Source organism: Monodelphis domestica, chromosome 4 (genome assembly GCF_027887165.1).
Source record: "Monodelphis domestica isolate mMonDom1 chromosome 4, mMonDom1.pri, whole genome shotgun sequence".
In the NCBI taxonomy this organism is placed as follows: Eukaryota; Metazoa; Chordata; class Mammalia; order Didelphimorphia; family Didelphidae; genus Monodelphis; species Monodelphis domestica.
The window spans coordinates 136,964,214-136,978,702 of NC_077230.1; the positions used below are offsets into that span (position 1 = coordinate 136,964,214).

Sequence of the window (14,489 nt, forward strand, 5' to 3'; positions counted from 1 at the left end):
AGAGCTGGGACTAGGGCTAAGCACCTGCCTTAAAAGTGTGTTGACCAACACATTTTAGTACTAACAAATTTTGCTTTTTGCTATTTTTTATGGCAGAAAATTCCACTTTATCTATGGTATATTTTGTGACAGTTCACATCACAGAAAAAGGTTCTGAGGCGCCCCCCCCCCCCCCCAGTACCATATTCTTCGTAGGCACACAATAATGAAAGAAGTTAGGGTTTTATCAAGAATTCTTTCTTTCCTTTTTTTTAATCTTTAATTCAATTTGTACAATTCAGTGGTGCAGTTTTTCAGACCTTATATAAGGCATTCAAAACCTTGTCCCGGCTCTGTTCAATCTCTTTTCTCCCTTTCCTCTTTAATTTATTTTTACATATACATTTTAGGGACTGTATTTTTTATAATATTAATGAAAATATATTTCCTTGAAGTGAGTGGAGGTTAGATTCTTAGAATGTCCTCAGTTTCCTGGATTTGCTTTGACTATCTTCTAAATTGCATGTATTATATTAATTTCAATAATTAATGCTTTGAATAAAGGTGTAATTGTTGTGTGTTTTCCTTTCCAATAGTATGCACTGGATCGACTGAAGGTGATGTGTGAAGAAGCTTTGTGTAGTAACCTCTCAGTAGAAAATGTTGCTGACATCCTAATCCTTGCAGATTTGCACAGTGCAGAACAATTGAAAGCACAAGCAATAGAATTCATTAATAGGTTAGTGATGTCTAGATTTCAGTGAGCTTGCTACCTTTACCATCTTTGCCCAAACTAAATTCCTTAAGTTTGCTTACGTTTTCATTGCAGGTGCAGTGTACTTCGACAGTTTGGGTGTAAAGATGGGAAAAACTGGAACAGCAAGTAAGATGATATTAGCTTCTCTTTTTAATTTGAACTCTGTAAATGAATGTAAATATTTCTGTAGGCTTAAGAGCCTTATCTATTAATATGAATTTGCATAATTTTTGAAAGTAGCTTTGTAGCCTTCCATTATGTAAAATATGAGACTTGAGAATAGAGAATTTTCATATTTCTGTTCCGTTTCCATATTCATCGATTTAGATAATGCCATTAACATTTTAATGCCATTATTTTAAGTGATTAAGCGACATGATGTTATTGTGAAGAAGAAGAAATTTCTGTTTAAGGAACAGTTTTGACAAAACTCATTTTTACACAGTTTAGTAACCTCCCATGGTTGAAAAGTTTGTACTTTAAATTAAGTTTTGATTATACTTTATGCCGGGTCTAGAAACTATCCATTTCTCTGGTAATTTGTCCTACCTAAAGGACATTTATATAGAACTTAAAAATTTATGTCTCTTATATACCTTGCTTCATGAGATGTAGGAGTCCACATTTTACAGATTAGTAAATTACATTTTAAAGTAACTCCTGGCAAAAAGCTTTTGGTAAGGATTGGCTGGATTTTGAAAACTTCTCAGTACTTAATTCTTTCTTTTGGACCATATTTCCCTGAGAAAGTAAAAATAAGGTATTGTTTCTCAGTCATTGTTATCTGCATTGGTATCATTTTCAAGCCAGGTTAGTGATCATAGGAAAGCTATATATTTTTTTTTTAACCTTTACCTTCTGTCTTGGAATCAGTACTAAATTTCAAGAGAGAAGAGCAGTGAGGCCTAGGCAGTTGTGGTAAGTGATTTACCTTGGGTCAAACAACCTGGAAGTGTCTTGAGACCACATTTGAACCAGGTAGTCTAGCCACTCCGCTGCCTAGCTTCCTTCTCAGCAGGATAAATTGTTTTGAAATACATCATACAGGTAGTTTTTCAATATGTATACCTAGTTGGTATTAGATAATGTTATAAGATACTATCTGAGAAAATAGCAAGTAGCTTTAAGTTCATCATTTACAAGGTGTCTTAATTTGTACACAAGCACTCAGGAATCACACACAGTTTGAACAAATAAATGAAAATATTTAATAATTGAAATTAGTTGAAAAGAGAATAAATCAGTTGCACTAGTTTGTCATTACATGATTAAAAACATGTTTTATTGTTTACTGCATTTCTTGTTGCTTTACTTTTATTCTATGGTTTTATTCTAATGGTTTATGTTTGGACATAACCCTCTTTTAAAGAAAGTTTTAAAACATTTTGAATTCTATGGCTATTACTCTTATTCCTTTCAATGTTAGGTTTTTGTGAAGTATGTTTAATTAAAGGTTTCATTCACTTTATTTTTCAGCCAAACAACAGACATAATGGAAACAGCAGGCTGGAAGTCTATGATTCAGTCCCACCCTCATTTAGTGGCAGAGGCCTTCCGAGCACTAGCATCTGCACAGTGTCCACAGTTTGGTATTCCACGCAAACGACTAAAACAGTCTTGAAATCTTCCATGAACTTTAGAAAAACTCAATTGACTTTTACTCCTCCAGGTCCAGATGGATTCTAATATTCAAACCATAAACAAGAATTGTTTTTGTTATCCTTGTCCACAGAACAGAAGCTGAAAAAGCATTGTTTGCTTTTCAGATGGATAATTTATGGTTTAATCTTCAGCTTTAAATTAGACTGATTACTCTCTAATTCACTGCAAGGCCTTAAATTATCTTCAATGACTTCTCTAGTTCATATAGGCTAATTTTTTTTTTTGAATTGTGCCTTGTCTTTTTGACTAGGCTATGCAGGATTGCACTAGCTCCATAATGCAGTAAAATTGATAACTAAAGATATTAAGTTTCAAAAGGATCTTCCATTATTTTGAAAAACAAAATGAATTTTATAGTTTTGGTCCTGTGCTATCTCGAAGGTTAAAACTAGGCTCTCCTCAAAAGCACTTGAATTGGAGATTACCACGGATATGCTCCAGTCCAAGTCTTGTGAATACAGGAGAGCTTGCTTACCTTCAAGGTAAGTTAATGGCAATACACTACTTTGATTCTTATTTATTTTTCATTGTAGGGGCAAATATGCAATGGTTTGGCCTGAAAGAATTGTATTTTCAGTACAGTTTGTAATACATGTCTGTATGTTAACTGTCCAACAAACTTTGAGAAACACATAATAAAATTTTGCTTGTGTTTCTTCATGCCCTAGTTAATGATGTTTGAGAATTAAGGTTAAGATGTCAAAAAGAATACTATTTGCTCTTAGAAATTTTCTATTTATTTTGACCCTCACTTATAGAAAGATTCCTGAACATGCAGAAAGTATACATATATAATGACCAAATGAAATGAAATGAAATTAATGGGCCAAATTAAGAATGATAAATATGCACTTTTAATGTGTAAGATTTTTGTATACTGAGTGGTACATATATATTTTGCTTTTGATTGAAGTAATGAGGTACAGTTAATATGTCTTAACTTTTGGGAAAAAAATTAGGATATTTGGAGCCAACTGGGACACTCATTTTGATACCTTGGACAAGGAAAATAACAAGACAATGAATTAATTCTGAATTTCATACACATTAAGTAACTGATGTACTCTCCCTTCAAAGAAGGCACATAATAAAACAAAATCCTGGGCAGCTTATTCTCCTCTTTTTCCTTTTATGAAAAATAGTGTGCAGCTATCTGTTTTCTCTAAAGGGATGTGCACACTAGAGGAGAGACAACCCCCCCTCCCTTCCCCCAACTCATTTTTATGATAAGTATTCCAGGCCACATTTTCAAGCATTGTTTTCCCCTCCTTTCTGTCTTAAGTTAATGTGCATTGTGGATGATATTGAAATTCTGCATAATGTGAACAGGACAAACCATTTAAAAACTCCTTTTCATGGGCCAGTTCTTTATTACAAATGAATTTTAGCTTTAAATAACATTTTCAGTGTTCAATAGCTTTGTTTACAATTTGAGGGGGGTGACATATCTGCAATGGTGCACAGTATGGGAAGAGCAGGAGAGTAACTGTTGAGTTACTGCTTTAAATTGACTGTAATAGTGATAATATATAAATTGATACTAGGCAAAATTTTTGTTTGACCACAAAGGAAGAAGTGTCTCACTGGAAAATAAAGCATATTAAAATATATATATATATATATATTTACATTTATAGATTTATGCACAAAGGATTGTAATTTACCTGTAGAGTTTTACAGTACAGGACAAAGGAAATTTAAATTTTATCTTCCAAAATAATTTGTATTTCCCAGGTGTTCATTAGTAATCCTATGTTTAAGGAAGAGAATGTATGCGTATTTACACTTAACACTGAAAAGTTAGCATTTACTTACAAACTGAAAAAGAGTTTAAAGGTTCAGCCTTTCAAATCTGTAAATCTCTTTCTCTGGTTTTAACTGTATTATGTCAGTTTTGAAATTGGAAGCATCCCTTAGGGGAGCAGAAAGATTAAAGTTGAACAGAAGATTCCTTCCCTGATAATGGGCTATTTCTGTCCTTTGGAGCAGTAAGAAAAGTAAAAACACAATTCCCTGTCTCCACTGTGAGATTGAGCTATACGTGTTTACAATGTTAAGTTGATTATTTTCATTTAAGAAATAAATTTAAATCCTGCTAGAGATCTCCCAGACTGGCTACCTGGGGTATACATAATGTTTCCTCCACCTCAATGTAGTGAAATTTTTCTGCCATGTATTATATTAAATTTGAGAGAGAGTGTGAGTGAGTCTGTGTGAGTGAGTGTGTGTGTGTGTAATTATACACATCACACCATGCATAATTCACTGCTAAAAACTATAGCTCTAAAATACAGTAATGTTTATTACTGTGTAATATTCATTTCAGCTTCTTCTAATATAATATAATAGTCTATTGGAAAGCTTAAGGATTTTATTATAAAGATTTTTTAAAGCTCAATAGCACATTTTGTACCAAAAATGTCAAACACTGTGCTGTAAGAATATCTACGTTTGTAAAAATGTCCACTTTTCAGATAATACAATGCATACCTTCCTTACACTAACAGAAAATTGTATGGCAGTTGTTTTGCTTATTTTTATTTATTATGTATATTTTCAGTTTTGTTATGTCTTAAGGAAAAAGGTAAACAGTTGCTGTATTCTCAAGTGGATGCATTCATTATTAACTCTTTGGTTGCATTTAAACCCCATTGCAGCATTCTCTAGTGGAGACTGTCCAGAATATTTTTGTCCTTTTGAATCACCAGCTTGCTTTTTTGTCCCTTTTTTGTCACTTCAGAGGGAACTTTCCCCTAGAAATGTAGTGATTAATTTCAAATGTTCTATGTTATAAAATAACCATTACGAAATGTTCTTATTCAGGCTAAGATTTTAAAACAGTTTGTTATGTACATGTGTGTTTTGTTTTTTAAAACTGTACAAGTGTTTGGAGCACAAGTATGAAGGTGCCATAATATTTTGGCTTGCCAACATTACCTCCTTAAATATTCATGTCTCCCACCTTCAAACTTTTTTGGAGAATCTTGCATGTGTTGTGTGGTCATGTTGCGTGTATATACACGCTTGTATGTATGTGTGTGTGATATTTTTACAGAGATAGATTTTTCTGAAAATAGGACTCAGTTAAATCTTGAAATTACAGGTTAGTTTCACATATTTCATTTTTAACTTATTTAGGAATGTAGTTCAGGAGGCAAGAAAGCTATAAAATACTTTTTTATATGGTCAATTTACTGCATACTGAACTAAGAAAATACAGTGCCTTTTTAGGACTTCTATTATAAAACATACAAATTTCATTTATCAACTATTACTGATACATAATTAAACTAGATTGGAAATAAATTATAAGAAAGATTGGATTAGTTTATTTAACTGTTTGACATTGCAGTAAGCTTACAATTGAAATCAGAAAGCACATCTCCTTTGCAGATGTGTAATTTATATCAACATTCTTAAAATCTAACATACCCTTTATTCAGATGATTTTTTAAAAAATCCAATGCAGTCAGTCACAGTATTCTTGAACAGGAAGAGAGAATTGATTCCGCACCCCCCTTCCCCAAATTCAAACACATCAGATATTTCTCATTGTCCAAAACAATTATTTAAGAATTAAATTTTAGGTTTTCATATTTTAAATTCAGTATTTCTGTCTAGATAGAAACTTTTTCAAATTATGAATGTTAACTTCATTTATTTGAAATTGACTCAATAATATTGGTCACTATTGATGGAAAAATATACAACACTCACACACACAAACACACACACAGAGCTTCCTATGAAATATCAAGATGAAACTAGTTTAACCAGTTCTATGCACATAGTAGGTGCTTAATAAATGTTTGCTGAATTGAATTAGCTTATTTTCTGTTTGCAGTAAATGGACTTTATATTTGAAGGGGAATTTGTGGGAATTCTTCCGATGTTTGACTTCATCATCATGCATAGCAGTCCAGTTAATTATGTATATGGTGTTTAGAATGAAGGCTTAACTTAAATGAGTCCTGTTTTGGAAATATACACATTTGTTAAAATGATTTAAAGACCAGTATTGGGGTGAATATGATTTAGAAAATTCATAATATATGTATAAACACTTGCATCAAACCGGCCAGCCTCTTTTTTTAATCAGCTGATGTTATTGTTCAGATACTTTTTGTATCTTGTTGCTGAAAATATTTTTGCATTTCAGCACATCAAGTTACAATAAAGTTATTACTTATGCAGAATCATCTTGTTCCCTTTGCATTTATTGGAATGAATGAATGAATTTATATATGTATATGTGTGTGTGTATATATATGTGTGTGTGTATGTGTATGTATGTGTGTGTGTTTTCATTTTGGATTATTATGCTTTTTAAAATGGGCAAGAACCCCCTTGTCATCAATGAATTGAAAATACATTTATTACAACAACCTAGATATATCAACTTGTACATACTCATTAAAGTCTAGAATAGCTGATGAAACAGATTATGATCATAGAAGAACTATTGTTAATATTCCATTATCACCTTTTCTGCATCATAGTGCCTGACTACCTGCCTTTTCCCATGAGGAAGAATGGATGGAAGGAAGGCTGGGCAGTTCTAGTTTTATCTTGGGGCTCTAGGGCATGAATCTCTGCTCATGAAAATTGTGTGGGGGGGTGTTTCTGATTTAGTTTGAAAAAAACCCACCTACTAGGTGCTTAGGATAGATAGAAGTTAAGGAACATTCTGAAAGTCCTCCTAACTTAAGTATAGAAAATGAATTATAGGTCATATGAATCATCCTAAATAGAAAAAAGGGCCAAGTAATTATTTACTTTGTTATTTAGAATCTTTCAAATAGTTTGTAATTGTCATGCTAATGTGGGCCTTTTTTCTTAATTATAAATAAAGCTATTTCTATCTTTTGGAATAGTTTCACAGGATATGAAATGAAAAGCATTGTTTAGGGACTTTCATGTTATGAGAGCAGATGTCATGCAGGTGGTTCATTTGGTCTCCTTTAGAATTATATAAAGTAGGTCATTAGAGGATAATTTTTCATTACCAATCAAAAGTGATTTTGTTGTCTGATGTTGGTGTTGCCTAAGGTACTATATGTCTTTTGGCAGCATTCATTCAGCAAGCATTTGTTTTCATATTGTTGAACATATGTCATAGCCCTATTATTTTAATGTTTATAGTCCGTATAGTTAACAAATCAAGTTTAATGTCCTAAAGTTAAAAGTGATAGGAACATGGATGTAGACCTTGAAGAATTCTCCCTCTCAATTTGATCCTTTCCTTTTTCTGATAGCAAAAAATGAGATCCAGAAAGGATAAGATGTGTCTAAGGAATAGTTGACAGAGCCAGGATTCACACTCCAATGTATTCAGTGTGCTTTCCTATGTAATTATAATTTCTCTCTTCCACACCTATTACAACTACTATTTTGAAAACCCATTTCATTCCCTGATCACACAATTTCTCAATGTCTTGAACCCCTACAACTATTTTTTCTCTAACTTCAATGATATAATATGATCAAGACATTGATTTTATATCCTTCAAGATCCATAACTTCACTCTGACCACAGACTCTTTTTTTCTCAATGCCTGTTTTTGTTCTCATCCATAAACAGTGGTTTTCTGACTCATCTATTTATTCACTTTGTCTTCCTTATTCTGCCTTATTTCTTGGCTGTGGTTTAGCCTAAATGGCATGTTCTTCACTTTAATTCTTCTCTAGCCTTGCTAGAGTCTCATCGCCTTGATCATAGGCACTTTTACTTATCTTTGATCTCCTTATCCTCATCCCTAGGTAAACCCCTGTTCTGTATTTCTTAAGTCTTATTCCTATGCTACTCAGTGGTGGTAGAAAAAGTCAACACAATCTGGCCTACGCTATTTGTTAAATTCAGTAAACATTTACAACATGTCTATTGTGCTTAAGGCCAAGCTTGTGACTTTCTCTAGATAGTTCTTTTTCAATCCATATATATATTTATCCTGTTTCATTATTGACTATTCTAAACTTTTTCCTCTTTTCTTTCACCTACATTATACTTATAGCAGATGACCTGGCTTCTCATTGAGAAGATTGATGCTATCCGAAGATACCTCAAACTATCTTTTGTCAGAGAACAAGATCTCAAATCTTGTTTTATGTTCACTGTCCATATAATCCTGAGAAAATTTGCCCCCTTAGTCTGCATCTTATCTGTCAAATGAAAGGTTTTTGAACTGAGGGTTCCTTTCAGAATTAAATCTGTGATCCAATGACTTATGCTTCACTCCTCTAACCTTCTTAATATCATCCACTCTTTCCTTCCTTTGATGACAGTACATGAAAATATTCCTACACATTGTTCAAGTTATTCTATGCTATTCTATATTCCTTTTTTTTTTTAATTAAAACCCTTACCTTTCAGTCACACAGCTGGGAAGGGTCTGAGGCCAGATTTGAACCTAGGACCTCCCATCTCTAGGTCTGACTCTCAATCCACTGAGCCACCCAGCTGCCCCACTGCTATTCTATATTCTTGCATCCTTAATTTAATTTTTCTCTTTACAACTTTTTTCTAATCATCTTTAATAGCATCTTTCCCTTCCCTCTGGTTCCTTTTAATCTGCTTAAAAATAAATTTTATCTCCCTAATCCTAAGAAAAGTACCATTTGAGATACTTTTATCTCATCTCATTTTTGCCTTCTGTCCTAATCTTCCAGACAGATAGTGTACTTTCTAGAACACTGGGTCTTGAGGACTTGAAGGTAACCCTTAAGTCAGGATGATTTGGGTGTAAATAGAGTTGTGTGCATTTGGGCTAGCTGTGTGACTGAGCAAGGCTCTGATTAACTGATTAACACCAGTTTCCTCAACTGCAAAATGGTAATACTAATAGTATTTCACAGAGGAGTTGTGAAGATCCAATGAGAGATTTGTGAAGCCCTTAATATAATGGTAGGGACTTAATGCTTATTCTTTTCTCCTTTCCCCCATAATCTTTGAAAAAAGGATGTTTACATAGAATGCTTCAACTATATTACCACTTTATATCCCAATTAAACCCTCATAACCTAATCTTTGATCCCCATCACACTCCTGAAATTGTTATCAAAGGTTACCAATGACCATCTGATCACCAAATCAGTGTGGTATAATAGAGGATAAAGGCACAGGATTTGGAGTTATAGAACCTATTTTCAAATTATGTTCCTAGTCCTTATTACTAATATGATTTTGGGTAAGTAATTTAACTTTTCTAAGCCTCACTTCATAAATAAAATGAGACATTGTATTGGATGAGCTTCAAGGCCCCTTCCAGCCAGGGAGTCCATGTTGCTATGAAATCCAATTGCCCATCACCCCCAGTTTTTTTCCTCTAATTTCTGTAGAATTGAACTGTAGTCCATCATGCAAATTATACAAATGTTCTATATACAAGAGAACTAGGCAATAATCAACAGAAGAAAAGCACTGGAATTAAAAGTGTTTGGGAAAGACTTCTTGAAGAAGGTATGATTATAGGTGAGACTTGGAGAAAGTCAAAAGGCCAATGGGAGTAAGCAAGAGGATTTCAGATGTGAGGCAAGATCATGAAGAGGGTGCTCAAACGAGAGTTCAAGAAGAAAGATAACTGAGAAAAACCTATTTAATTTGGAAAAAGGATTATTCATAACTTTGTAGAGAGCAGTTTCAATTGAAAGATGAGATCAGAAATAAGATTGTGAAGAGTGAGAAGAAATCCAGTTGGAGTTATCTATTGTGTCTTCAAGGAGTTTGCCCACCAAAGGGAAGAGAGAGATAGGATGACTGATAGGCAGGGATGAATATTCAGCTTTGACTGTATTCTTTCCTCTCCTGACTGCAGAGACACCACACTGCTGTTTCTATGTACCTCCTTTTGTGTAGGTCCTTGTAACACTTTAAGGATAGTACTTCCCAGGATTTTCACTGATTATAATGAACCTTGTCCTCTACCTAGTCTAATAACTGAAATGAATTCCCACTTTAGTGTATTTGACCAGTGATCAAACCCCTACTTGAAATACCTCTAGGCAGATCAATTTCTCTTTTGGACAGCTGTAATTGTCTGGAAATACTGACATCAAGCCCAAATGTCTCTCCATGGTTCTTTGTTGCCTCTAGTTCTTTCCTCAGGCCAAGTAGAAATCTAATCCATTTTCCACTTCAAATCCTAAACACAGCTATCATGTCTGTTGTGTTTTGCCCAGGACAACCCATATCCCTTTAATATCCATATTCCTCACAACTAATTCTCATATTCCAAGGATTCAAGACCCTTTTCTATGCTGAATGCCTTCATGGCTGCTCTCTATTTTATCAATATCCTTCTTAAATTTTATTGTATTTAATGTGACACTCCCCATGCTTTCCAACCAAGGTAGAATGCAAAGGGTCTATCTTTTATTTACGGATTTATGAAATCTCTACATCTCAATGGAGCAGCTAGGTGGCACAGTAGACAGTGGTGGGTGGGAAGTTAGGTAGACTCCTCTTTCTAAGTTCAAATTTAGCCTCAGACATTAGCTTTGTGACTGGGCAAGAGACAACCTTGTTTGCCTCAGTTTCCTTGGAAAGTGAACTTGAAATGGCAAAATTATTCCAGTATCTTTGCCAAGAAAACCCCAAATAGGAACAGGAAGAGTTGAGCAAGACTGAAAACTATTAGGCAAAAATGTGTCTACATGCAGCCAAGATTACATTAACTTTTTTTCTGCTACATCACTGTGCATCATTTCAAATTTGTAGTTCTTTAAAGCTTCCAGAACTTTTTCAGATAAATTCCTTTGACCTTAACCTCTATGTCTGAAGTAAACTTTTTTGAACCTAAGTATAGACTTTGTTTATTTTCATTGAATTTTATCTTATTACATTTCAACCCTTTGCTATAGTATTTGGATCCTGATTCATTTACTGTGTTACTCCATCCAATATTTTATCATCTGAAAATTTTAATACATATTTAATATATTCCTTTATCCAAGTCATTAATATAAATATTAAGTTTAAGCAAAGATCTCTGGTGCACTGCCATGAATACCATCATTGACCCTGAATAACAATGACTGAGTATAATTAGTCACTCAACTGCTAGTATGCAGAGTTGACCTTATCTTCCCCCTTAGACTTTACCCTTCAATCCCCCATTATCTTCCCAAGAATTATATGAAATATATAGTTTATCTACTGAAGTACCTATGAGAATATGTATTTACTATATTTTTGTGATCTACCAGTTTGACAACCATGCTAAAAAATGAGAACATCTGGGCATAACCTGTTGAAGCCATGTTGGCCTTTTATCCTTTGCCAGATGTCTACTAAGTATATCTTTAGTGATTTTGTTCTAGATTTTCCTTTGAGTTGCCAACCTTTCTAACCTACATTTTGCAAACTTTTTTTCCCTTTTTGTTTAAATATGAACATTAGCCCTTCTTTATTCTTTCAGTACTTCACTTTTATGCCCTTTCATACATTATGGACATTGAATCACTAATTAGTCCACCAATTCTTTGGGTGGAACCACTTCACTTCTATGATTTCTGCCTTATCAATTTCAATCACTTTTACAGATTCAACATTGTTTTCATCCCTGACCTCTTCAAATCTCCACACTGCCTCTGGGATCTGTTCACTTTGATGTCTTCTTAGTACCTCAAACTTAAAATAACCAAAATTAACCTCATTTTGATTTCATACATTGCTAAACTAGCTTTTAGGTTTCTTCTTTATAATTCTTGGTGTTGCAACTTGTACTCAGTGTTTCCTAAATAAAGTTGAATCTTCTCACCATAATATCTGAGCTCCATGTAACATGAAGACCAACTAGGATGCAAGGATGTAAGAATAGAAAGCAATATAAATATAAAGGGCAATCTAAAAGCAAGACAAATCAAAGAAGAGGTAAATAAAATGAATCTCTGCTTGGGAAGCATGGAAATATAATCATTTTACACCAAAAACTTCTACTTCAGTTTATCAATTTATTTAAATATGAGACTAAATAATATTTCCAAAATTATTTTAAAATTTGCCTTAGTAGTGATCACAACCCTTCCCCTTCCTCTTCCTCTGTCCCCCAAGCCAACCAAATAGGACCTGAGTTTTCAAAGATTATTTACAAGTCAGAGTTTTTGACACATAGAACCATAAATTTCATGAGACATTTCACATTCTTGATGAGATACCCCTTAAAGAAAAATAAAATTACAGTGTATAGGCAAAACTTTTTCTGTTTCTAGAATGTATAAAAGTGCTGTAGGGTAAAAGTTAACTGTTAATTCTTTTGATGTCATAGTTAAGTATAATTTATTCAGTATATTCTGTCATAGTTACCCAAGGTATATCAGTACAACATTTAAATCTATTCTAGATGGGCCCTTAGATTTTTTTAAACCTTTCCTCTCTTTCTGCTTTGGTAATCTATAGTAAATACTTATTTATGTGGATGGTGAAATGACTGGATAGCATGGGTAAAAATAGAGACAATTTTGAAATTCCATTTTGACCCATTGAAATTTAACTTAATAGACCTTGAAAGAAAAATTAATTTAGATTTCTTCTTTCCCTTCTCTAGTCCAACCTTCATTTCACTGGGCAATGAAATGGTCCAAAAGAAGAAAATAGAAGAGAAAATAAAGAGGATCCAGATAACTACAAACAGTACCATCAGCATCCTTGAACAGTGAAGAATTAGATTTTGTTTTCCTTTCCCCATCTCTCCCTTCCCCTTCCTTTGAAATATACTATTAAAATCTTTAAAAGTTATTATGAGCAGAGTTCAAAGTTTAGTTACTGGAAAGTATACCTTCTGGACTGGTAAAGAAAAACAGATTAAAAGATATCCAAAAATGTCTCTTACTTTACTCTTAATTTGTCTTGCCAAAGCACTTGACCAAATTCCCTTTCAGCTTTATGTCTTTGAGAGTTCATAGAAGTAAATATTGGCAACATGGTATGAGAACTTTGCTTGTTTTTTCAGCTAATGCCACATATATCTTGGTTGCTTTCTTTCCTTGCATTTTCCATCTTGTTTGCCTGTTGCTCTCCTTCACACACATTTCACTACCCAAGCGTCATTTTGAGATTGTAGTGAGGGAGGGATGGATCAAGTATGGTGATCATATATATTGACATCGATATTCAGGTTGTTAAATTGGATCTTCATGATGGCTCCTTCCATTAAAAAATTCTTTGCGCCACTGTGGTCAGTTATAGTTTTGACCAATATCTGGGATGAAAGAAGGATATCTTTTTAGTATCATTGTTAACTACAAGTTGTAGTTGGGGTTGTCATCTATTGCTGACAACAGGTTGTTGATAAAAAGTTAAAATATCCGTACTTCTAAATAGTACTGTTTTCTCAACAAGGTAGGAAATAGGTTTTCAGAATGCCAAGTTCTATTCTTGACTTTCTCTAACTAGTTACATGCTGTTGAACAAGTTTTCTTACATTTGGTATACTCATTTTTACTGTAAGGAAAAAGAATAAGACAGTCTATTAAGGTTTTTTACTTCTAGAAAAGTTTATACTTTTATAGAATTACTAATCTTTGAAACGTATCTATGATTTCATTGAAATTTACAGTACTGCTAGTGATACAGATTGCAAATCACTTTTGCTTGCCCATTCTTGTCTGGGTCTTCCCATCAATATATTGTAGAGAGTAAAGCTAATATTCCAGAGGCCTTCCCCAATAGCTCCTTACATTTTACGGATACCAGTGGATAAAATATATATTAATTTTATATATATATATATATATATGTATATATATATAAGATATATACACATTCACACACACATATATGTGTATATAGATAAAATTCTGTAAAGAGCTTATCCTTTTTTTCTCATTTCTCAGCCTTCCTCATTTGTAATGTTACTTTACCACCACATAGAAAAACAGAAGTTAGGAGGCAACTGTTTTAAAAAACACTCTTGTTTTGAATGATGATAAAACTCAGTTAGAAATTCCTAGCAGTCCTACAAGACTTCCACATTGAAATTATCTTCATGTTTTTTCTTAGCATTGGCTTCTCTCTCTACATTTTAAGTTTTCTCAGGACAGAAATGTGATTTAATTTTTCATTCTCCCAGCCTACTATAGTTCTTTGTGCATAGTA

At 33.4% G+C, this 14,489-nt stretch overlaps 1 protein-coding gene across 4 annotated transcripts in view; it reads left to right on the forward strand.

Annotated features, from left to right (window-relative positions):
- Window positions 1-13,141, forward strand: part of SPOPL (speckle type BTB/POZ protein like) — an 81,031-nt gene extending 67,890 nt beyond the window's left edge. For 3 of the 4 annotated variants that reach the window (XR_008911176.1, XR_467421.3, XR_008911177.1), the window contains 4 exons: window positions 576-718; window positions 809-862; window positions 2,213-2,880; window positions 12,940-13,141. Coding sequence is in view for 1 of the 4 variants with exons in the window: in XM_016433614.2 (XP_016289100.2) it covers window positions 576-718; window positions 809-862; window positions 2,213-2,357 (342 nt within the window). In the remaining 3 variants the exon portion in view is untranslated. Of the gene's footprint in view, window positions 1-575; window positions 719-808; window positions 863-2,212; window positions 6,595-12,939 lie in introns of those variants that run through there. The other variant, XM_016433614.2, reaches the window with a different exon arrangement.
- Window positions 13,142-14,489: the final 1,348 nt, after the last annotated feature.